The sequence below is a fragment of the Rhopilema esculentum genome, chromosome 10 (assembly GCF_057945365.1).
Source record: "Rhopilema esculentum isolate cy_ngs chromosome 10, ASM5794536v1, whole genome shotgun sequence".
Taxonomy (NCBI): Eukaryota; Metazoa; Cnidaria; class Scyphozoa; order Rhizostomeae; family Rhizostomatidae; genus Rhopilema; species Rhopilema esculentum.
Genome location: NC_142824.1, coordinates 15,023,633 through 15,047,564, shown reverse-complemented (window position 1 = coordinate 15,047,564; position 23,932 = coordinate 15,023,633). Strand labels below are relative to the sequence as shown.

Genomic DNA, 23,932 nt, shown 5'->3' with positions numbered 1-23,932 from the left:
AATCACAGCTAAATTAACTGGACATTCAATACTTGTCTCACCCAAGGTTCAATTGAGTATGAAAGTGGCGAAAGTAAAAAGAGGTTTTTACAGTCTTGACATGCATTTGTGAGTTGGGCATTCATAGTTCAGAAGTTCAATCGTTGATAATTTCACTTGAACAAATACAGAAATAATGCTTGTTTTTCAATATTTGTATGGTATAATGTTCATATTTCTTAAGAAAAAAGGTATTTTGAAATCTGTGTTACACTTACCAAAATTCCGAGACTACGCCACTGGACTTTTTAGGGAACATTCCAGGAAAAGTTTGTTAAGAAGAGCAGGAAATAGAAGAACAAGGAAAGTTTGCTAAGAATTGATGCGATTAATGGGGCACCAATTTTCACTTTTATCTCTACATTAACTGATGCATTATATCATGCATTAACTGAATGTCAAAGATTTTATTCAAAAATCAACAGTTCTAATTATTCTAAGCGGACAGAAATCTTAGTCAGAAAAAATCGAGATCTTTGAATTAAAAATCACCATTATCTAAACGCTCAGGTGCACGGAAACAGAGCCTGCTCACACAAAGTTAAATACGTGCATTAAAATTGAAACGAAATCTAAAACAGACAAATATTTACGTACAGAAATAAGGAGCAAACCAATAAGATTCTAGAACTAAGCATTATATGTCCATAGTTATATGTCCATAGTTTATATAAATTTCACAGTCATTATCTTCACAGACGACAACAGGCATAAAATATTCCTCGAGTCGGATCATTGCATTCACACTCAGATCTCTGATACATTCGGGTTTGCTTCATTATATTTGGTTATAAAAACCAATATAAGTAGTTTCAGTTTCCTTTCTCTGTTTCTGAATTACATTCTTTAAAAGCACAGGCCGATGGACTTTTATTTCATGGATGTATTTCCTATCATTACTTTCGCCAACTCAGATGAAATCAAGCTGGGTGATTTAAAGACACAAATATTTAAATCAGCTCTGGAAATAATGTAGAAAATTTCATTTTCTTTATTCCACATGCTGAAGATCTGACGAGAAGCTGCTTGTTGCATGGTGATAACCCCCCCTTATTTCATAACTAACTCTACGGTGGTGGCCGTCACAATGCTAATGACACTGAGCTAGCTAGACCTGTCCTTATTCTTCCATTACGGTCATAAATTCATGACACAGTGATCTAGTTCCTCTTTAAATCAAAACCCATAGTGCAAAACGCTTAGACATATAGTTGAATTACCTTGTATTATCGAATGAAAATAGCTTGGCACTTAACTTGATGGAGAATTAATATGAAAAAACGATACAGAAAATCCTCCGATTATCGTTATCTACACAGTACAAAAATTTTCCTTCAACAAATCTATCCAAAATGTTTCGACTTGGATAAAAGTCAATCAGCGAATTTGGTTTAACTATCGATCTGTCTTCCGATTAAACAGATATTGGTTACCAGTTCACGAATCAGGATAACTTGGAGATTTCGTTCTTGAGGGCTAAAAACATCAAAATAAAAAAGTAACAAGTTATGTTACAGAAAGAAAAATTGGCCCCAAAATTAGTGCTGAAGGTTGAGGAATTTAGGCCACACGGCTAGTGTGGCAATGGGCTGGGCCTCGTCGGGGCTTTTGCCCCGCAGGCACCCTTTTCAAGGCACAAAACAATGGTTGAGGCATTCTTAATTTAGTAGTAATCTTGAGGCAACATATTAAGTAAAAATCGGCAAATACTTAGAGTCAAAACCATACAAAAATAAATTTGAATTTGAATTAGTCGAATATTAAAGCTGTTAACTGTCAGCCAACTTCGGCTGAAGTCATTTTCGCATTGAGCTTATATTGGGATATGACGAAGAAGAACGCAATAAGAGCCGATGTAACGATAATTGCCCAATTTTTGGGTCTCTTCTTCACCCCCAGACAATAAACCTAAAATGCGTTTTATATGGATTTCAAATGCACAGAATTCTCTTTATCTACTTTTAATCAATATTCGCAAAGCATTGTTAAACTTTCCTGATACATATCTCATTTGAAATTACCATGTTATTAAGAATCATATTTGAAACAGAGACAGTTAACTACCTCTTTGCTTGCGGGTTAAATAAGAAGCAGAAATGAACTATTTGCACAGTGTATTGGGGCACCAAATCATATGGCAAGTTAAGAAAAAGACTTTATTTTCTTTTAGTTGGTGATGTTAGGGAAAAGCTCATAAGCCTATAGCTAAGCTCTTACAAGGGAAAGGGAGGATTGATTTGGGAAGGGAAAGGGATGATAGAGAGGGAAAGAGAATACAAGGGAAAGGGATGACAGAGAGGGAGGAAAAATCAAACCTGTTGACTTTTTAAATAAAGACAGGTTGCAAGAGTCTGGGAAGCAAGAAAAGATCTTGGGAGGAAAGAAGAGTTGTGGGATAGAGTAAACCTATTGTTTAAAAAATATTGCAATTAAAAAAAACAAACCTTCCAAGATTTCTTCTTTGGCCTCTCTTAATTCATTTCGGAATGCTTCCAATATTTCCTTAAGTAACAAAAAGTGCAGAGCAAAATTATTTAGCAGTTTTGCGCAGACAAATATGTCGCAAGCTACTAGCCTCAAGCGTTTTCAACTGGCAAGCCAACTAAAACATATATAATGCGTTTTATATTGTGTTGTTCAACACTGGTAAAGGAGTCAACCCTTCGTACTTCCAGTACTACCAAAGTATTATGGAATTTTACCATTTACCATATGCACTGGTGAAATTCATGGAAAGAAAAAAGATTAAGGTGGTAGCCAAAATAATTGAGGCGGGCCTGGCTCCAAGTTTTAAGACATGATACTTACAGCAGAGTCAAATTCATCCTCAATCAAAATATGCAAAACTTTGGTGTTATGTTCAATCATCTTTGACACCAATTTTTGTAACTGGTAAGGCCCGTTGAAGTGAACGAAAATAATTCTAACTCAATATTGCAATGGTTTCTACTAAGGTTAACAATTACAATAAAGAAGCATTTGCTGTAGATCTGTTACTTACTGCTTTGAGCGCTTTAAGTTGGTCGGAGGAAACAGAATCATCGTTAGTTGACTCTTGCCTTCCCGCTAAAGATGGGGCCCCGGATGGCCTAAAAAGAGTGATGCGTGTTTACAAGTCCTGCGAACATATGTGCAGTGACTAACTTAGCTACAAAAGACGATTTATTTCTACAGAAAAAAAACTTCACAACTGTACGTTTAAAAATGAGTAGATCGAAAGAAATTAGATTGACTTCAATGACTCTAAATTTCACTAAGTATTCTCATGGATTAAATGTTAGAAACGGTAGAGGACCATTTCAAGAAGTTAACAGCAATGGAAGATAATTTAGATTGAGAAAAGGATTGAAGATCTTGTGACGGCCAGAGACCAAAATTTTCAATCAATTATGCAACAATAGTTAGAAGTGGGGGCCACCACAACACTCTCTTCCAAAAAATTACAGAAAAGGGGAAATTCTTTCGATAGCTTAAAAAATAGAAGAAAAAAACAAGAGGCGTAGACATTCTTGTAAAATGGTTGATGACAAACACATTCGTCAAGAAGAACTGATGTTTACGGCCGAGTACAGAGAAGAAAGAGTGCATGGTTGCTTTCAAAATGAGGTAATGCATTTAGAGACTTCGTTGGACATATGTTGGAGTCATCTAAAACCTCTAGTACACTTCTTATCCTTTCAATATTAGCCTAAGTTACTTAAACTCTAATGAAATTTTTTTATTTGCGGCAATTTTTAGTACTTTACATATTGACAAAACATGTGTTATAAATATTGGCAAAGAAATAAAGGCCTTGAGCTGGTAATAACATATCGGGTATGTGAAATACATCTTTCAATAACCAGCCCCTCCAAATCTTGAGTCAGGACCTCTTTACATCTCCGTAATCTTCTAAAAGGTCCCAGATTTACTCTTTCTAAATGAAGTATGCGACTAGACCTATTACTGCGTGCAATTAAGGGCAATACCCTGATAATTGTAGGTCGAAACAAAACCTCGGAGATACATGGAGTAGGGACAAATTGACGAACCTGTTTGATGGAGCAGGTGCCTTTTTAACTGGCTCACTCGTGAACTTCTTATTCGGCGCTGGCGATGATGTTGGAATTTCTAAAAAAAAAAACATCCAAACCATATTTCTAAAACGAATTATAAAAGTTAACTTCTGCTTTTGAAATAAACTGAAAACCGAACCCTCAGTAATGTGTAAGCCATAAAAGGCATGTCTTTATTGGCTTGAATAGAATAGCACAAAAGAAAACTTAGCTGCAGTTTTGCAAAAATAATAACAATGAAACGTAGAACAAAAAGCCAAGCTGAAACATGGTTCCTATGCTGATTTTATTTACCTTGGATAAAAACATATCCGAGTAAGTGAAAATATACGGAATGAGGCGGCATCAGATCGTTTAAGAGTTCAAATACGGCAAATGTATGTTTAATTTCAGAAGACGAAGGCTGTCGAATTGTTTTACGGAAATCAATTTCCTTTGCATCTTTGCTTTCATGTGCTTTCATTTATGGTAAATTGTATCGATATTGGTCATAGAAGACTATGGAAACTAGGAAACTATGCTGCAAAAAATGTGTTGTTTGGTTAAATTTTACTGTTCTGCATTTGCAAAGCACAGCAAGAAAAAGGCAAGCACTCAAAAACTGAATATATCAAGCTTGAAGGCGTTGAATAACAAGCATTTTATACATACTCGAGGGTCCGTTGTGACTTGAAACACCGGGGCTTTCCTAAAATGGATAACAATCATTACAGCAACACATATGTGGTCTGCTGGCACAAATGGGATGTAATTAAGGAGAAAAGATAAGACAAGGCAGGCCTTGAAATGCAGAAATTAACGTAACACGATATTCGAGTCAAAATGTGGGTAATAAGTCCGTCCAATAGTCCGCAAAAAAGCACAAGTTAATAACATAACTGCCAGGTTTTACGTTAATTGCGTAAGTCGTACAAAATTTCGGTGATTTTCAAGTTTTACGGCGTAAGATGATATTCGTGAGTTTACTTCTCCATTTTCGATGTGTTTTTGACAACATGAATTGCATTCTAATAAGCCTGTTTCAAAAAAATATGAAATACTTCGAACGCGCCATATTCAAACTCAAGAGGACGTGCTGGTTCACCAATGAGTTAATTCTATACATTCCGAAAAAATTGATGAAAAATATGAAACTAAAAGAGGCTATCTATTGCAATTGTGTGAAAAATATTCTAACAAGACTGCAGTTTGATGGTTTGTTAATTCAATACATTTTTGTAAAGTTTATTGTTTTTCATTATGTAGTGTTTCATTATTAATTTGTTATGAAAAAAACAAAAACGAGTGAAAAATAACCTTTCAATACCTTTTAAAAATATGGTTACACAAGCAAAATCTTATGGCGATATACCATTGTAGCTTGAAAGTAACAAAATGATGCCTCGAAAAGCATCTATTTAAACCAATACTGCATCAAAATTCGGCCACATGGGCAATGCATACTAGAGTTCTTCACCCACAAACCACTCAGAAAAATATAATTTCAAATATTCTTTTTGACAATGTTTTAAATTGCAATTAACGTGCTTACCCCACTTTCCATTTGTTTCCTAAAAAAACAAGAGGTTGTGTGATAGAAATAGCAAATTTCAAGGGTGCAAGATTTAGTGGTTAACAACGTAGGCTAGCTTAAAAATAAGTACTTAATTTTCGTTAGTGATTAAAAAAATTGTAAGTAAGTTGCGCATATTTCCTACGTGATCAAAGGTCGGTTTATAATTCCAGCACCACAAAACCACCCACGGAAACATAATTAGCCACAATATATAACCATAACCAACGGATATCTTATTCAGAGAACACCTGCTTCAACAAGTGTTGTTGTTCGTTCAAGTACAACGAAATGTTTGCTTACCTGGCTTTTAACCTCATCTGCAGCTGGGCCATCATGTCCATTCCACCGCCGCCGCCACCACCACCGCCAGCCGACGGTGCAGCTTTGGGCTGGGTATCAACCTGGAAGAAAAACAGAGGATTTTGCACACTTTCTTGCACTTTAGCGACTCCTAAAGATGCATTTGTTTGTATTCAATGTATTAAAATGAGGAACATCTTTAACTAGGCGTTAATAAGCTGCTTTTTGTTTATGATGTAAAAACAAACAAATCTGCAAATCTGTAAAACATTGTAGATTTAAATAGAAAAAACACCGAAAGACAAATAAAAAACAGGCCAGTAAATACCTCACTTCGCTTCTTCAGTCGTACATTGGCAATTCCGTCTAGAAGACCACCACCGCCACCACTTGATGCGGCTGACGATCCGCCACTACCCCCTACAGGTGGAGGAGGTGGTGGAGGAGGTGCACCGATGGCTGGAGGAGGTGGTGGTGGAGGTGGGCCACCCCCTGGTGGTGGAGGAGGACCCGGTGGTGGAGGTGGACCACCAACCGAAGGGGGTGGACCAGCTGGCGGTGGTGGCGGTCCAGAACCTGGAGCAGGTGGTGGTGCAGGTGGTGCTGGAGGGGCAGGAGGAGCGGCAGGGACAGGAGGAGGGGCAGGGGCAGGTGGAGCAGAGGTAGGTGGAGGACCTGGTGGAGGCTGCGGAGGAGTTGCTGTAAAGAAATATGAATTCACTCGTTAGATCTTCTCCAAAATTATGCAAGATTTAAGATTCAATCTACAAAATTTAATGGAAAAAATACGAAAATCAACTTTTAAAATACGGAGCCAGATTTGAGCCCGTTTACACTTGAGTAAAAAGAACGGAACTTTCACGCGACGCATTCGCAGATGCGCGGCAGTGGCGTCTGACATTTTAAGAAAGCCTCGCCCCAACCCTAGATTAAGCCTTGTTTTCAATCGTAACCAAAAAGTTCCATTTCTGACCGTTTACACTAGAGAAAAAAAGCACGATTTAGAAACGGAACCAAAGTGTTTCGCATTTTAGCGAAACCAAAGAAGAACGGAACCGTTCCCAAAATAGCATAAACATTAGGCATTTTTTGGTCGTCGTGTTCACCCACAATTTTAAGGTCGGATAGTAAAAAGGCAGAGGAAGACTCTCTCTTCTAAGGCGAGGCTCGTAAGTTAGAATTAGCCTATCACGGAGGGGACAGACTGCCTTTAAGAATGCATAAATATAGTTTTGCTTATGCAAGTTTCCAGGTTTCTCATTATGGTCAAGTGACGTAAACTGGAATCTTACCTGCTGGTGCTTGATACGGCGATCTCTGCAAGATAGAAAAACAAATTGAAATACTTGGATATATCACACAGATGAGAAGATTATAGTAATCATCGAGAAACAGGGTGCTAGCTGGACCAAAGGAGCCTTTAGTTTGCCGGATTCCTCAGACAGATCTGCGCTAAAAAGCAGCTTAACTTTAAATTCGGCTTGTACTTAGTGATTCGACTTCTGACTGGAGGGTTCTGATAGGACAATACGTAAATATACATAGTCGGTACGTCCCCTTTATGTTTGAAAAAGCCTAAGAACATTCAAGTTTGCTGTTCAAGGCAATCAAACTGGCGCTTGAGAATAATCATTAAAGAAAAATCTGAAATATTGCAAAATATCGCATATGCCTATTATATTCTTATCCATAATACTGCAATTTTCGATAGTCCCAACACACTGTAGAAGTTCAACGGAGTAGAGAAAAGGGGAAGCGATTTGAGACAATACTGAAAGCTATTTGTACCAAGCATTCGTCATACAGTGAAACGCTGAAACACCAACAACTGGTCAAAACAGGAAAACGTTGTGAGATCAAGTCAACCTCAATACCAAGGGTAAGTGGTGATGTCATTATTCCTGAGTTTCGGAACTTGAATCACAAATCCTGAAAGAACCCTTCAAAATGCGTTTAAATTTAAAAATTTAAAAATATATTTTGTGACCTCATCACAAAGAAACATATATCGAACTCTGGAGAGTGCTGGACAAACAAAATTGCAACGAAAACAATAACCACAATCATAGAGCGAAATATATAACAAGTACTATAACAAAATGCATTGTTTAAAGGTCTATGAAATGTTTTCTGTTATATATGATCATTATTAAATTTAAATGAAAAATTCACATTTAAGAGAGATTTCAGAGATCGATTCATGGTACTGGAGGCTCAGTGGTAAAACTAAGAAACGCTACGATAAACTTAATCAAGGGAACCATTACTTTTTCATAAAACTACGGATTGTTTACAGCTATCCCGATATCTAAGGATTTTTTGGAATATCGCAGACATTGAAAAAAAACTAATGCCCTGTTGCGGAACTGCTTCTGTTACACATTGTAACAAATGGGTAGGCACACTTCACACTACCTCTAAACCGGTGTCAGAAATTCTATTTGCTATGAAGTCCTAAAAGTTCATGAAACAGCCTATTGGCAAACACTGGAATTAAAGACCTAGCCTAGAGTTTCCACTTCAAATGAGAAACAACACCGTGCTAAAACCCATTAGGCCACTAACAGGAAAGACAAAGTTTGGGCCTAGAAAATTATCTTTATTCCGTAGTAATTCGTGCTTCAGGTAAGCATCAGCACTACTGATGCCCATTTCAAACACCAAACACCAATTCTGACTTCATACAATTTGAGTATCCTCATACGACAAGCCTTGAGGAACAGCTCTCAGAACAAATATGCACTACTTTTCGGGGAATAATAAAGATTAAGTTTTGACAACTTACTTCTGCCAAATCAGCACGCTCGAGCAGATCAGGATTTTGAGAAACTTGCTCTAATAAATGACATTCAGAATTCATAGCACTACTCAACTGATTATTCAAATCACCAGTATTCAAAACATCTCTCCGATCTTCACTCGTATTATCAATAATGTCTCCATTAAAACCAGATGTCGAAAGCAGACATACGGTCTCATTAGCCTCAACAGCACCAGGTGCATTTTCATCTCTTAACATTGTTTCATTCAGGACATGTTCCTCTGTAGCCTGCGGAAATTCTTCGTCGGCAACTTTTGCATTTTCAAAGTTTTCCCTGTCACAACTGGTTCTCGCTCCCCTTAGGCACGGGCAATTTTCATTTTCATTGCAAGTCGAAGTTGAGGCAGATTCATCGAGGACAGTATCCGAAATATTTTCGCAGTTAGCGCATGCGACGGCCTCCAAAGCACCTGTGCTTTCACCTGAGCTGATAGCTACTTCAGGCCGAACAGTCACATCCACCTCATCCATAGCACTCAGTATAAACTAACTCATATACCAAATACAAAAAACCATTGGAATACGCGCGATCGACTTTTGCGATACATCTGATCAGTGTGCCTTGTTCTTATCAGAATCAAACGTGATACATACACGCGAGACGGATAAGCTGGATTACAACTTTTGTCTCGATTTTAAGCAAAGGCTAATGATCTTATGAGAGCAGTACTAAGCCACTGGATATTAAGACCAGACAATATGGTCGGTGTTTAACAACGCACAATCCGCTATGAAAATACAACACTGGCAAGTATGGTTCCATCTACGTACAAATACCTCTAAACTAGACAGCATTCAATCCTTGAAGAAGATGACATTAACAATCACGTTTAATAATTAAAATCCGCTATGAAAATACAACACTGGCAAGTATGGTTTAATCTACGTACAAATACCTCTAAACTAGACAGCATTCAATCCTTGAAGAAGATGACATTAACAATCACATGTTCAATAATTAATTGCCGCGTACTTATTGAGCATAAATAAGAAATTAAAGTAAGACTAATTAAAATCTAGCTGAGAGAAACCAAGCCAAGATTCAAAGAGTAAAAATGAAAAGCCATAGGTATAACAGTTCTAAATATTGGTTTGGGGACACAAAAGGGCACTTAAAACCAAACAAAATAATTTGCCTATTTGATCATGCCTTTATTGATACTGGAACATTACAAAAAAACTGCCGTTGAATATTACAGAAAAACTAACTTTACTGAAAAAAGGAAAATCGAGTCTCGCTCTCTCTGTGCATTTTTGCATGTATCTACATTTTCATTGTGATTTTGCCCACTAATCAATGGATTTTGCCTAGCTGCCTCATTGCGAAGACGAGACAGACCAAACAATGTCAAAACGAGGCCTTCGAATGATGACAGAAGCGGATGGCATCGGTGAATTCGCGATGGTAGAGGAAACCTGAGGGTCACGTGATTCGTCATGAATTGTTGGACTAAACGCGTTTTTTATAAGAATTAAACTTGTGACTAATCCGTTTCGATTTCTCTTTTTGTTTTTAGAACTAATATTTTGAAAGCTTCTAATCATCGTTGGGGTAGGTTTCTCAGACGGAATCTTATAAACAATGCAAATTAAGATGCGTATAATGTCCAGTTCCAGCTAGTCATTATTACATTTATAATTGTAATATTACTCCGAAACGCGAATTTTCGAATTGTCGAATTTTACCAATAAAAAGAATTTTTTAGAGAGGTTTATACACGTTGCCAAAAGAATCCTTTCTTATGAAACTCTGAATATCATCTAGCTGAAATACATTTGAAAACTGGCACTGCAGAAATTGAATCGGAATAACTCTAAACGAGTATTCTTCTGCCGGGGATAATTTGTTGAGGTTAGATTTTTTCCTGGCTTTAAGATAACAATGGTTTTAAAACCAGTTTTGGTATAACAGTGGGTTTACTGCGCCTAGCCATTATTCTTAAATCTACTGCGCCTAGCCATTATCCGTTTTCAGTGAATTGCAATAAAACTGGCATAAAAAAGTTCTGTTTTACAATTTGGTCCTCTTGAAACAACCATAAATTTAACATAGGGGTTGAGGAAGTTATCATAATTCACACATACAGAAATAGAATCAAAGGATTGGCTTGTGAATGGCCTTGTCGTGAAATCTGCCAAGTCATCACAGAGGCACTATACCTTGGATTAATAACATATCTGCCACACTATCAGATTTATCGTTTCAGATGAGTTATAAAGCCAGACTTCAATTTAAATGTATTCTTATGTGTTCCAAGAAAATGAAATATTTAGCAACAAATGGATGGATAGTGCAAATTGTATTTTTAGAAATGCGTTGGTATTTAGGAAGAATCTGAATTAATATTATGTAGCCAAGAGTCGCTGGAAAATCCTTAGCTAATCCCAAAACAAACTGTGAGCTCTAATTTAAATAATGTTTTCCAGTCAAACCATTACTCAACATAAAACGACGAGCAAAGCGAGATAAGTAAAACAACCTGGTAATTAAAACTGACCTCGCTCATTGAAATCACAAAGAAAATTAAAAAAAGTTAAAACAGAATTGAGATCATAAACAAAACCTGCAAGTCAGTCATCACTAGCTGCACCAATTTTCCGATTAAAAATACAGTCTTGATTTGGGAATATCTACAGCAATTATCGAGAAGAAATGTGCATTATCTCGCGGGTCATCTGCACGTGTACTGCGGTTTTATGAGAGCGAATTATTCAATATTATGGAGACCACAACCACGTATTACCCGCTGTTCGATAATGCAAACCCGATCACAAAACTTCACTTTTGAGGTAATCCAGTGATAAACGTTAGAAGAAAAAGCTGCTGGCAAAAGTCATTCACAAACCAATATCAATTTCTGTAATGATAGGTTTCAAAATATTCCTTATTAAAAGGATACAAATCTAAAATGAAACTAAGGAGGAATGTTTGTATACATGTATCTTAACGTATGCTGTTTTTGTAAAGTCTGTTATCCATGCCAAAACCGTCATCAAATAAATTTTTACAACTGTTGGCCTGAAGGTTGAGATACAAAGTTTGAATAGTTTTCCAAACAGCTAAGGTCAATGTTGGTGTTAAAGACACAAGGAAATTCAACATTGTGGAAAGGAAGAAAGGGTGATCTAAAATAGCGAGAAGTTGAGGTAAGTGTATTATGCAACATTTCAAAGTGATCACGTGAATGTTTTACAGCCAGCAATGTGTCTCAACCTCTTGATAAGTGATCGCATGCAATTTTCCTCTTGACTGAAATACCGCACCGTCATTGGATAATACGCTTGTTCTGTATATAGATTCTTACTTGGTGCACATGTCAAGAATAGGAAGTAAAGGAAACGTCAAGAATAGGAAGTAAAGATATTAAGTTATAGGAAAGTTAGTAGATTTGAAGCTTTGATTCCAAACACCATGTCTAAATGGCTGAACGATATACTAAATCAAGGCATGATAAAGTAGAACATAAAAATCAACAGTCTACATGGAGTAGGTAGATATTACATCGTTTTGCATAGAACTCTTCATCAGGTAAAGGAATAGGAATATTTTCTTGAATATTCCTTCCTAGTTCATTGCATGATGTAGGGCTAATCTCGAGAAGTCGCAATATGTGTAAAAAGTTGCCCTTTTACGTTTCCAAAAATCACGCCAAATCCATTCATCGTATAAGAAGCTGAACTTCCACAGTGTCATTACAAAATTAGAAATGCAAGACTTTCTGACCTACCGACCAAATGGAATACTGGCCAAAATGCGAAAATTCCACCAGGCGACTTCCGTCATTTTGCAAACACAAAACATGCTATCTCAGCAACTATACATCCCAGAAAGACCAATAAAGGGTAGAATTCAACCGAGCTTTGGATGGCAAATCCAAAGAAAGGCAACACTTAAGCCCCGGTCAAACGCATTCAGCATTTTCGCCGTAAAGTTTTGAAAATTCGTCGATATTTCTCGCCAAACATTTCATCCAACATTTCCATCACCGTGCATCGCCTGCGCAACGACATGTTTACAGCACTGGTTTAAAGATGGTGAAAAGGCATGTAAAATGAAAGTGAATGATGATAGCTGATTTCCAAAACAACATGTCAAAACATCGGCTGTCCTTTTTCTTGAAAGTTTCGTTTGACGGACCCCTGCATTATCCAATTCTTGGTTTCGCGTTTTTTATATTATTCTTTTAATAGCTCTCGCTTCCCTTTAGGCCTGTGCCTAAATCTAGATTGACATTGTTTCTCTCACTCTCCACGTCAGTGCTCCGTTCGCCTTAATCCACCGCCCTTTTCTCAACTACGAATTTTTAGATTATTCAATTCTGTTCTTTGCTTTTAATTTCCATTTTAATTCGATAACTTTGAGAATAGTTGCTTGTAGTGATTTTAATATTGTAAAATAGGCCATATTCCTACTTCTAATCGATCATGCCATCACCATGACATCCACTTACGTCATTCACGGCATCACCTACCACATCGCATTCCCTTCACCATTGTACAAACGTTCACACATCTATTTAATGCTTACTTCTTCAAAAGTCTAGATCTTTCCTTTTCCATTGCATCATCATTACAACATCCTAATTAATACTTAGTCAGCAATTTGATTTCTGTATATAAGTATCTTAATTCGTATAAAGTCAGTCAGTTCAGTTCAGTTCAGATCAGAATTGTAAACGCATCCAACAATTCGTCCAAAATTGATTTTCTGCATGTTAGGTGAAATGCTAGATGCGTTTGACCAGGGCTTTACAGACTTTGGTCCAAACTATCGCCCAATCGCATTCAGAATAACTGAATTCCTGAATTGGTCTTACCTGTGGAGGAGCTTGTTGGGGGGAATCACCAGCCGACTGCATACGTCCAGCGAACGGATCTTGAGTAAAGCGACGATAGTCTGTTTCCACTGTTCCATTGGATTGTGCTGGAACTGGAGTTGGTGCCTCTTCTGAAAGAAAATGTTGATTCGTTAAGTGGCGGCGCTAAGGGGTTTCAGAAAATAGTTTTGTCAAAAATCAACAAAAATATACTGGGTAAGGGAAGGTCGAATTAAAAGGGTCTAGAATTGAAATTATGCGAAATGTAGGTTTTCTCAACAACACTTTAAAGGCGTGGTTTTCAAGGACTACGCCCTGTACTTCTGCTGGCACCCTCAAAAATCTCCGTTTCCTATGATGTATCATTCTAAAAATTGAATAACAATATTTTCGAGCTGGAACATTTGGTCAGTCGCTACGTAGGTTTATTTTGAGAGCATAAATGGTAGTAGTGGTTATGCAGTAAAGCAAGAATTTCGTTCACGGAAGTGTTCAGAATAAAAAAAAGGAAAAGTTAAATTGACATAACAAAGAAATGGAGAGCTAGTCGATCCCGTTCAGATTAGGCGTTCAGTTAAGAAAAAGTAAATTTATCATTTATGGCATTTATGGCAGTCATATTGTCTGTACAGCTTTTTAATACATATAAAACTTCATGGACTACATGAACCAGATTACTTGTCATAAAGTCACAAAATCACATATAAAAATGTCATCACAACAAACCTTACAAACAAAATACAAAAACTAGATCCTACAGACCATACATTTGGAAATATACATTTTGATACTAACAAATGAAACAAGTTAAACTTACTTTACTAACAAATGTTTTGCCTGTTCAGAATAGGGGAGGGCGAGGCATGCTGTCACGCGGGCAAGTTGTCAGAGCCTCTTTTTGGCAAGAAAACGGTTGGTTATTGATTGATATTTGTCATTTTCATTGATATTTGATTGGTACTTGACAGTTGATATTTGATACTTCAAAATTGACCAATAGCGAACCGTTTTATTGCCAAAAAGAGGATGTGACAATTTGCCCCTGTGACAACATGTCCCACCCTCCCCTTCTAATACCGTAAATCCTCGAATTGTTCCCCCCACCCTCGAATAAGCCCCCACCATGGAACTACAAATCGTCAATAAGCCTCCCCCCTCAAATAAGCCCCTACTGCTGCCGTAAATTTTGGAATTGGAACCCTCCATCTGATGCCATCTGAGGTTGCCTATGGCGTTCTATTGAATTACCCCAACAAATTCATACTTTTGGTAGTAATTAATTAAATGCTCATAAAAAAATTCCTACTAAAAAAAGTTCTTTTAATAATGTCTTCTTAATGTCTACAATAATTTTATAAGTCCCTCCCCCCTCGTATAAGCCCCCCTCTAATAGGCCCCCATCCAAAAATATAAAAAATAAATAAGCCCCCAAGGATTTACGGAATTCAGTTATTCGACTATCTGTTATTGAGGAGAGGACAAGAGAAGTGAAAAAAGCCTACGATTTAGTTGGAGGGATTATCGTCAACAAATAGCTTACTTCCAACAGTGACAATTAATCGGTTAACATAAAAGTTAATTTCAATTGCTTTTCAACGAATATTTAACAATTGTGAAGTCTCGATACTATGAAGATAAAAGTGCCCTATTTCTACCAAACAAGAGGAACAACCACTGGTCGAAAATTTGTAGTTAATGTTGGGTTGGGGCTGGTTAAAAGATTCGTTTCCATAGCAATATCATGGACCCCGTCATCGTATAAAAGAGGAAGTCTTTGTACATAAAATCACGTTGTTTTTCTCAGAAAAGAAAAGAAGGACTTTTTAAGCCGCATCTAACTGTCTGCCGCTGGCAAAAACGAGGGGCGTAACCTTCCACGTAAATCTGGTACGTTATTGGCAAAATCCTTTTGTTTTCGAGAAAATCCTGAAAAGTCCCTAAAAGTGCTATTGTTATATAAAAATCTCATATCAAAGAAATTGCGCTATATTATTCATATAAGAAAAGAAAAAATCGAGAAGCATAGTACTGAAAAAGCACGGTTAAAGCAAGACAGAATTCTGGCAATTTCATCGGGCAAGATTCTGTAAAAACAAGATTGATTAAGAACAAATAGCTTAGTTCCTTCAAAAATTGTCCGCACAGATTCTATTTCCTAACAAATCTTGCTGAGAGCCTCATAACATTAAGATCCGGCAAACAATAAGAAACGCCATGAAACATTGCAACAAATAAGCAACATATAAGCAAAGGTCACGTCACAAAGGAAACCATACAGTTTTATGAAAGACACGTAATAACAGAAAAATGTTGAGCTACAAACCATTGTATTAAACCTTTCTTTTCGTAAACTATGCATAAATAAACATGTTATTTAATTTGCTTTAAACTGCTTTTGGTAAACAATAATTTTTTATTTTACTTATTTTTGTGCATCAAAATAAATTTAAGAAAAGTAATAAGTGCACTGACAAAAAACATTCAACATTAATTTACTTACTGAGATTTAGTAACAATATTATTTTAAAGAAACAATACTTTAAAGAAAAAAAAAGTTTATAGACACATTTAGATTATCTGCTGTAGATTTGATCAATGTAAATCAATATTAATTACATATTTCACAATTACAGTGGCCTGGTGATCGCTTTAAGCGTGAAATTCGTAGTAGCAACTTAGAGCTGTTCTGTTCTGTACAGTTCTGCCAATCAAGCAATTTATGACAGACCAGTAAACAGTAATTTTCTTTAAATCATATTTATGTCAAATGATTTTTAAAATCAATCATTGGCTAATCATTGGTTTAAAACTAAATCACAGAGGAGTATGATTTTAAAGCTTTTACCCGTTGATTCAATCTGGTTGACTGCATAATGAGAGTCTAAAATGAGAGATCAATGTTCTTTATAAAAAATATATTTTCAAAATAGATATAGATATATGGTGCAAAAGTTTAACTGAAAATTAAAACCAACAAATTTATAACAAAAGTGAATTAACAATGCAATAAAAATGAATGATAATACGTTGAAAGAATTTAAATTGTCCTTCTGATTTCCATAGAATAATTTTGTCAAAAATCTGCCTTTTTCCTGATTTACAACTTTTTAGGAAATAAAGGTGCAAAAATTCAAACTACAGTTTTCCACCCCGCATAATATTCATCAGCCTATAAGAACTTGTGATACAAACATATCGCCAAAACCAACCCGAACAGACTGATATCCTGGAGAAACCAGAGTCAAAAACCCTCATGACTCGACACAGAAGTTAGTTTTTAAAGCCACCTTCCACCTTTAAGCCTGATAAACACACAAAAAATTTTTGTGCGAAGCGAATTTTTCAGTGTGAATGCGTGAAAAATACGCGCAGAAGTAGAGATTAGAAAATCCTCTGCAAGCTCGCAGCGAAAGCAAAAACTGCTCCTACTTTTTCGCTGTGAAATTGTTCAAGTTGTAAAATAAACCAATCAGAACAACATTGGAAAACAGCTGACTACTGTTTTGGTTCCTTGTGGCCTACGTAATTCCGCATTCTTTCTCTCTAACACTTTCACCTATACAACGTCATTTCTTTGTACACGCTCCATTTAAGTCGATTCAGAGCAAATTATCATTATAACATATGAATTCAAATTGAAGAAACCAGGCTTGAAAGTTCTACCGTTCTAACAATTAGTCTGAAATAAACGATTGGCAAGAATTTTTCCAAAACCAGTATCGCTTGTTTGCTGTTTTGCTGTTTTGCTGACACTTTCAATTAAATTAACTTTGCAACTTTAAGCTTTCCAACAACAGCAATTTTTAAACAATTGCCATCTTATTTTGCATTATTTGCAGTGAATTCACATAACAATTCTGCCAGGGTAAATCGAACTTCAAATTTGAGGGACAAATTTGACTTGCGAGAAAAGTTTGTCTCACGAAATCAGACTTAAGTAAAAGTCAAATTTGTTCAAGCATGAGAACATGTTGTAAACTCGCCTATGAATGTTTCAAAGTTTGAGTTGCAGCAAACTGAGGTGAGAGGCAGCAGTGTTATCCAAAACACAACATGGGTGATGTATAATCTGAGTTGAAGCAATTTACTTTAAGAAGCAATTTTTTATTCCTTTAAACAAGTTATGTAAATTTTTTCTGCTGAAATTTAAGATCTCTGATGGCCCTAAGCAAGTTTACCCTTCATTCAATACAGAATTTGCAATCTAATAATTGTTTCCAAAAAAACTAGATGAAATTTTCAGGATTTACTAAATTGTTTGTAAAGGGCCATTAAGGCAGTTTCTGATACCATGAAGTCACAAAGTCACTAAGCCAAAATTCAAATTTATATAACAAATTTTGAAAATATTAATCTCGATATCAAATTTATTCCACTGTGTCACATAACCAGGGCCGTTGACATCCAGCTCGGGCCCAGGGATGATTCACAAAACTGGGCCCTCTTAAGAAAATTTCCGGTAGACATGCCCTTCAATCTCCTGGAAAACTAGGAAAACACCCTTTTTAGTAACAATTGTTGAAAAGTTATTTAAGGATTTTTCAAAAATGTGCAAAAACATTTTACATGAATCAAGGACATATGGACAGCTGGAATAGAAGCTTTCCTGCATTGTATATTGATCTTATTACATTATTACAGGCCCCATCGAAGCACGGGCCCCAGAATTTTTTCCTCTCCTAACCCCCCCTTTTGACGCTCCTGCACATAACTGAAAATTCCTTTCCTTTTGAATCAATTCAACTGTTGAAATACAATTGCTTGTATTTGAAATACCATAGGGGTCATTCACAAAGGATGTCCAGCAAAAACATATATTTTTGGCCCCCCTTTTCTCCAGTATTGTCCGTATCCAGAGCCCCTCCCCCTTCCTAGGACATCCACTGATATCATACTGAAAGCTTTTCAACCATGTATATGTAAATAGAATACAAAAAGCAGTTCTTTGCTCCGACCAGAAACTGATTTGATGAACAATTTTTGATTTTCTAGTATGTTTTTCGTATGATGTTATATTCAAAGAAAGCATTAGATACAAGCAGCAAAAGTCGTGTTTCACTCTTCGTTTAAGTAGTCACGCTTCATAAAGGTGGAAATATCCATAAGAGAAGATAACTGCTACTTCATCTTCCTTGTTTGCTACTTCATCATGTGCCGCTCTTCACCCTTCAGTGCCAACCTTTTGTGGCCAGTTATCTTAAGGTGCATTTTAGCCAGCTCTATAGAGGTGAAACTTCACCGGCATTTCACAAAACCGCATTGGTATCTGCTGCCACCTTTTTCTGCATGCTTTTTTGCACAGACAGACAGAACAAATCACACAGCAAATCAACTTGCTCATAGCCTTCTGCTTTCAGATGTGATATTGCCATTGGTTTGCAGAAGACATGTGTAAACTTTTTTTCTTTGACAGGTTGTTCCCCTATACTAGCCAACTGCAGCCTACCTTTAAAATTTCTTTTTATGAGAAGTAGGCCTGGAAGTTACCTCTCCTTTGACTGTCCCTCTCCCCCCTATGTCTGAATTTATCTGGGTTACCCAAACCCCCTCTCCCCCTTCAGCTTGGATGTCCTTTTTGAATGGCCCCATATATTTCTTTGTGCACAAAATACTTAAAAACAGATGACAAATTCATAATATGAAGGTTTGATTCTGTTAGACTTTCTTTTAAAAAGGAGAATGTCTCTCAAGTTTTAGCAGGAGAAGCTCTTAATAATGCTTCTCTAGGAATACAAAAAAAAATGTAATAAGTGCTTAAAACGCCAACAAGCACCTACCCCATGGTTAATTAGTCATTGATATATAATCTTCAAATTTTTCATTTCTCAAAACAGAGAAATCATTGGGTCTACACTACAGTTATATAGTAAAAAAAAGTACATATTTGTATGCTCTTCCTTTATTACCAACAATATCCTTAAAAAATTGAACACTGAAATCTTCTATTTTAGCTGAAGAAAATCTGCATTTAACAAAACAAAAACACTTGAAAATTCCAACTACATACCTGGGGGTAAATTCATATACTTGATTGCAGTAGATACAGTATCAGAGAAACTTTCTGCATCCTGTGGACTTTGAAAATTCAAACCATAGACTTGTCGTTGATCTCTCCATTGGTGGAAGGTGGCAGTGGCTTTGTTGTATTTAAGATTTTTGACAATTGCACAATTGATCACAACCTAAAATACAGAACATCTATTTTACTAAAGCTTCACACAGCAAAGTCAAACAATATTTGTAAATATTCTGTCATGTAAAATAAAGGAGAAGGAGCCTGAAATATAATTTAAATGATTCAAAATACATGTAATGAAAAAATATATATACATATATATATTGTCACATATATATGAAAAGGACTATAAACCAGTTAAAGATTGTTTGGCCCCTTAATAAAATAAGTAGATGTTTCATTAGCTCGATTTGATAATTTTATTTCTGTTATTGTCAAAAACTGGAATAACTCCTTTGTAAAGTTGATTTAATTTATCATCCTAAATTGCTGCAACCATCCAATTACTTATTCTGCTACTTAGTATGTAAAGTTCATGCAAAACATTGAAAAATATGCAAAAATGTGAATGTCTGCTTTTACAATTAATTTCCTGGAAACCAAGAAAACATTATTTTTAAATAAAGAGAATGAAAATTCCTGTTCAATTTGAATCAGAATAAAGTTGAAAATTTGTTTATTTGTAACTGAACAAATTTGCAATGTCTTCCTTGATAAATGGTTCTTCTTGGTACTATATATTTTAGCAACAAAAATGATGAAATCAAGATTGTAACCTCATTGGTGTTTGTCTTTCTTCCAACGATTCTGTAGTTGTTGTTAGCTGTGTTATGATAAACATGAACTATTGAAAGTCCTTGTGAGCCACCAGCATGTTCCCATTTTTTAATATCATTGTTATAAACCATAACAGAGGCCTTGGCCTGACAAACTGATCTTTCACTGTCAAAATTGAGCAAACATTTACATCACGTTACCCAGAAAACACTCAATGTAAGGGCAAAGTTGCCAAGATGAATTGTACAGTGCTAATTTAAAAACTCAAGGCACTAGACTAACCTGGCACTAGACTATAGTTGAAATACATGATAAGATTTGTCATTGTGCTTAGTCTCAATCTAATAACAAAAATATGATGCAACTAGCTGTAACAAAAAATTACCAAGTTGAAAATAAACTCATTTAAACATGTTTATGTAAGGAAATATTACAATAGCAAGATCTTCTTCTATACTGAAAATTTATCCAAATTTTCTGAGATTCTACACAGTTTGCTTCCTTTTTTGTCAATAGAATCCACTCATAAGAGTGCCTCTGGTACTGGCAATTTCGATTTAATTTTGACTCAATTTAAAGCACAACTAGCTACAAAAGTTATTAACCTACACAGTTTCATTGAAATCTTATGAAAGGGGAAAAAAAGGTTTAGCACAAATGTTTTAGGTAGACGGCGAATGTTTGCGAAACAAATTAATAAGCGTCTTATTGTATGTTAGAATACAAAAGGAAAACTAAGATCTTCCGTGTTTCAAACAATTTGGAAGGATACATTTGTTTTTAAGCTGCATTAATGGCTGGAAAAAGCTAGCCACAGTTTTTCAGTACAACCACACGAAAAGAAGTTAGTTTAAAATTATAATTGGTGACACCCACAGGCAATTACCACAAAGGAAACGATAGAAAACCCCACACTTTATATATGCGGGCAGTCAGTTATTCAGCCTAAGTAACCAGCGTCCCAAAACACTATTTCCGTGTCGGGAAATTTCCTAGTGTCCAAAAAAACAAAGTATTCTCGCTAATACAACATTAGGATAAACATACCCCATTGTGATGTTGATTATCCAACTTCAGCTTTCCTTGTACTATGATGGATAAGAGTCAAGTATCAAATATCTCAGATATCCAAGACACACTAATAGGCTAGTTAGGAGTCTGTAATCTTTCCGCATCAATAACGAAAATATGAAAAGCCGAGCTTTCTTCAGTTTGAAGCTACACGACGTTGCGTCCAAAGAGAAAAAGAAGTTTTCTTCCTTATAACCGCAACAACTTTTATCATTTGATTACTTTATAGTAAACACAATGTGCCAATTGAATGCTTCTAAGCCGCGGCCTAACTTCACACTGCCAATTGCCAAGGTGGTGATATAGAGGTTTTTCTTTTGTTCGTGAGTCCCAAATGCACGGTTTGGTAATTTCTGCAGTCCTTGGTTGGTTTCTTCGCGCAATTAACTTTATTTATTGCCAGCAAATTCAATATGATTGTTTATTGTTCGCTTTCGACATTTCCTTCTACGCCCATGAATGATGGCTATTCTATTCAGCTGCTTCCGCCAAGCCGAGGCCCAAAGAGCCTGGACCCAAAAGTCTTCTTCACGGCAATAAAAGCACACCCACAAAGAGGGTAACCAATATGCTTGTCAGCGAAGTGGGAATCGTCATTTTTTGAAGTCGGGAATCATGAATTGGAACCCGGGGATCGACAACACCGGCATGCCCCCTGATTATTTGAGAAACCCCTTTCAAATTGTACCTGAAGCTACTGACCGTCAGTTGAGGAACTTGACACCTGGCCTTAGAGAAAACATCTACTGGTCAAAAATAGTTTGCTTATAGAGTGGCTAGCTAAGGTCTGGAATGGCCTGGACAGTGGTGTCAAAGCATCATCATTCTTCTGCTCATTTAGAAGGAAAAATAAAACCCAAATATTAACCAACCAAGACTAAGCTTGTTTTTTCTTTTCGTTATTTTATCAATAATCATTGTAATTAAGATTACTTTATATATTTAGTTGTTAGTAGATTTTTTGCATGGCTCCCTGTTAAGCAGTATGTTATAATATCGAGTGGATTACCATGGGTTAAACGTTAAAATGAAATGAAATTCAGGAACTGAAAAACGTAGCGGGAATCAGGGGACAAATCGGGTACCCTGATGTAAAAGTAACAGAGTAACAAGGGAATTCAAAGTAACAAGAACAGTTAAACTGTATTATTCAGTAAACACCTGAATATAAAAAAACCACTTTTTAAACTGAGGCCTGAGACCTCAAAAAGCTTCTTATTTACATTTCATCATCAGGTTCTCAGTTCCTTATCAATAGGTACTGTCAAGGGTATCAAGTCAAGCTATTTGATAGTACCGTCCAACATGGATGTGTATTCTAGTAGTAGTGGATAACTGGCAGTAATGTATAATGCATAATCTACAGTATAACTCTCATATCAATAGATGCTGGGTAGGTAATTTATTGATGCTGGGACGTAGGACAAACGGAGAACCAATTTTTTGGCCTAAATACAAGGTTGAACCGTCCTTGATGAAAAATTACTTGATGGAGAGTCCTCTCTCGAAACTTTTATCCACATTCTCTGCGTTATGTTTTGTTTTTCCCAGCTGGTTTTTTACAATAGCGTATAAAATAGCTATAACAAAAACAACTACATATAACAGAAAGGTAATTTAACTTATTCGCATGCACAAATATTGATGCAAATGAAATGATTATACTGCAAACAATTTTTGCACTTGCAACCTTTACCCTTTCATTTTCTATCAGTTTTCTCAAACCTAAAACAGAGGGTTAACTCTTTATAGTGTCAGTTAGGCTGTTCCAGAAGATGCTACCTTCTATAGTTATTTTCTTTGTAGGCCCAGGTTAGCCAATTGCGAAATTTCCTTTAGAATAGTGAAATTTGTAACTGCAGTTTAAAATGAAAATTTCCTATTATTTTCTCTGAAGAATATTCGACATAAAGGACGGATTTTCGCAAGAGATTCACTTGCATATTTCAATCTTTAAGTTTAGACGTTTTTTACATGGATCCTGCTGTCACCTAACTTCGGTAGAAGCTCGTCAAAGCTCGATGTATAGGTTTCACAAAGCATTTCCAGATAACAGAGACGGCGCCACGAAAATGAGCCTGGGGGGGGGGGGGGGGCTGAGAATCAAGTTTAGTGACAAAGGAGGACCCACCATGGTTTGGTCCGACGCGGAAGAAAACTTTTGAAACTAGGCCTTTTAGAATGGCTAAAAATGCATCTCCCAGACTAAAATTAAACAAATTAATATACTAATTATTGATTGATTTTTAGGAAAAGACTCAGAAAAACACTAATTATTGATTTTTAGGGAAAATTTGGGAGGGGAAGATACATGCTAAAACGCTAGTGACAGACGTTGGGGAAAGAGAGAAAGGGTGACCTTTAGTTCAAAGTGCTTATTGATGTGAATAACAAGAAGCTGTGGTTTGATTAAGATAATTTTACTTCCTGAATAGAAATGTGCATCTACTTTGTCTCGACCTTTTTCAGTAGGCCATGTTT

The 23,932-nt window shown here is 36.2% G+C and overlaps 1 protein-coding gene across 3 annotated transcripts; it reads right to left on the bottom strand.

The window, feature by feature from the left end:
• Nucleotides 1–347: 347 nt before the first annotated feature.
• LOC135688009 (uncharacterized) lies at nt 348–21,953 on the bottom strand. 3 transcript variants are annotated; one of them, XM_065204685.2, is made up of 14 exons: nt 21,428–21,952; nt 20,380–20,545; nt 19,595–19,769; nt 16,433–16,468; nt 13,588–13,718; nt 7,242–7,266; nt 6,278–6,648; nt 5,950–6,050; nt 5,626–5,644; nt 4,746–4,782; nt 4,071–4,149; nt 3,041–3,128; nt 2,484–2,541; nt 348–1,515 (listed from the first exon to the last, which is right to left on the bottom strand). In XM_065204685.2, exons 1-14 carry the CDS (start codon nt 21,430–21,432, stop codon nt 1,484–1,486), a joined length of 1,323 nt encoding a protein of 440 aa, XP_065060757.1. In that variant the 5' UTR covers nt 21,433–21,952; the 3' UTR covers nt 348–1,483. The 3 variants fall into 3 exon arrangements, with proteins under 3 accessions (XP_065060757.1, XP_065060774.1, XP_065060765.1); XM_065204702.2 differs by lacking the exon at nt 16,433–16,468 and having other exon boundaries at nt 21,428–21,953; XM_065204693.2 differs by lacking the exons at nt 13,588–13,718; nt 16,433–16,468; nt 19,595–19,769; nt 20,380–20,545; nt 21,428–21,952 and adding an exon at nt 8,735–13,537.
• Nucleotides 21,954–23,932: the final 1,979 nt, after the last annotated feature.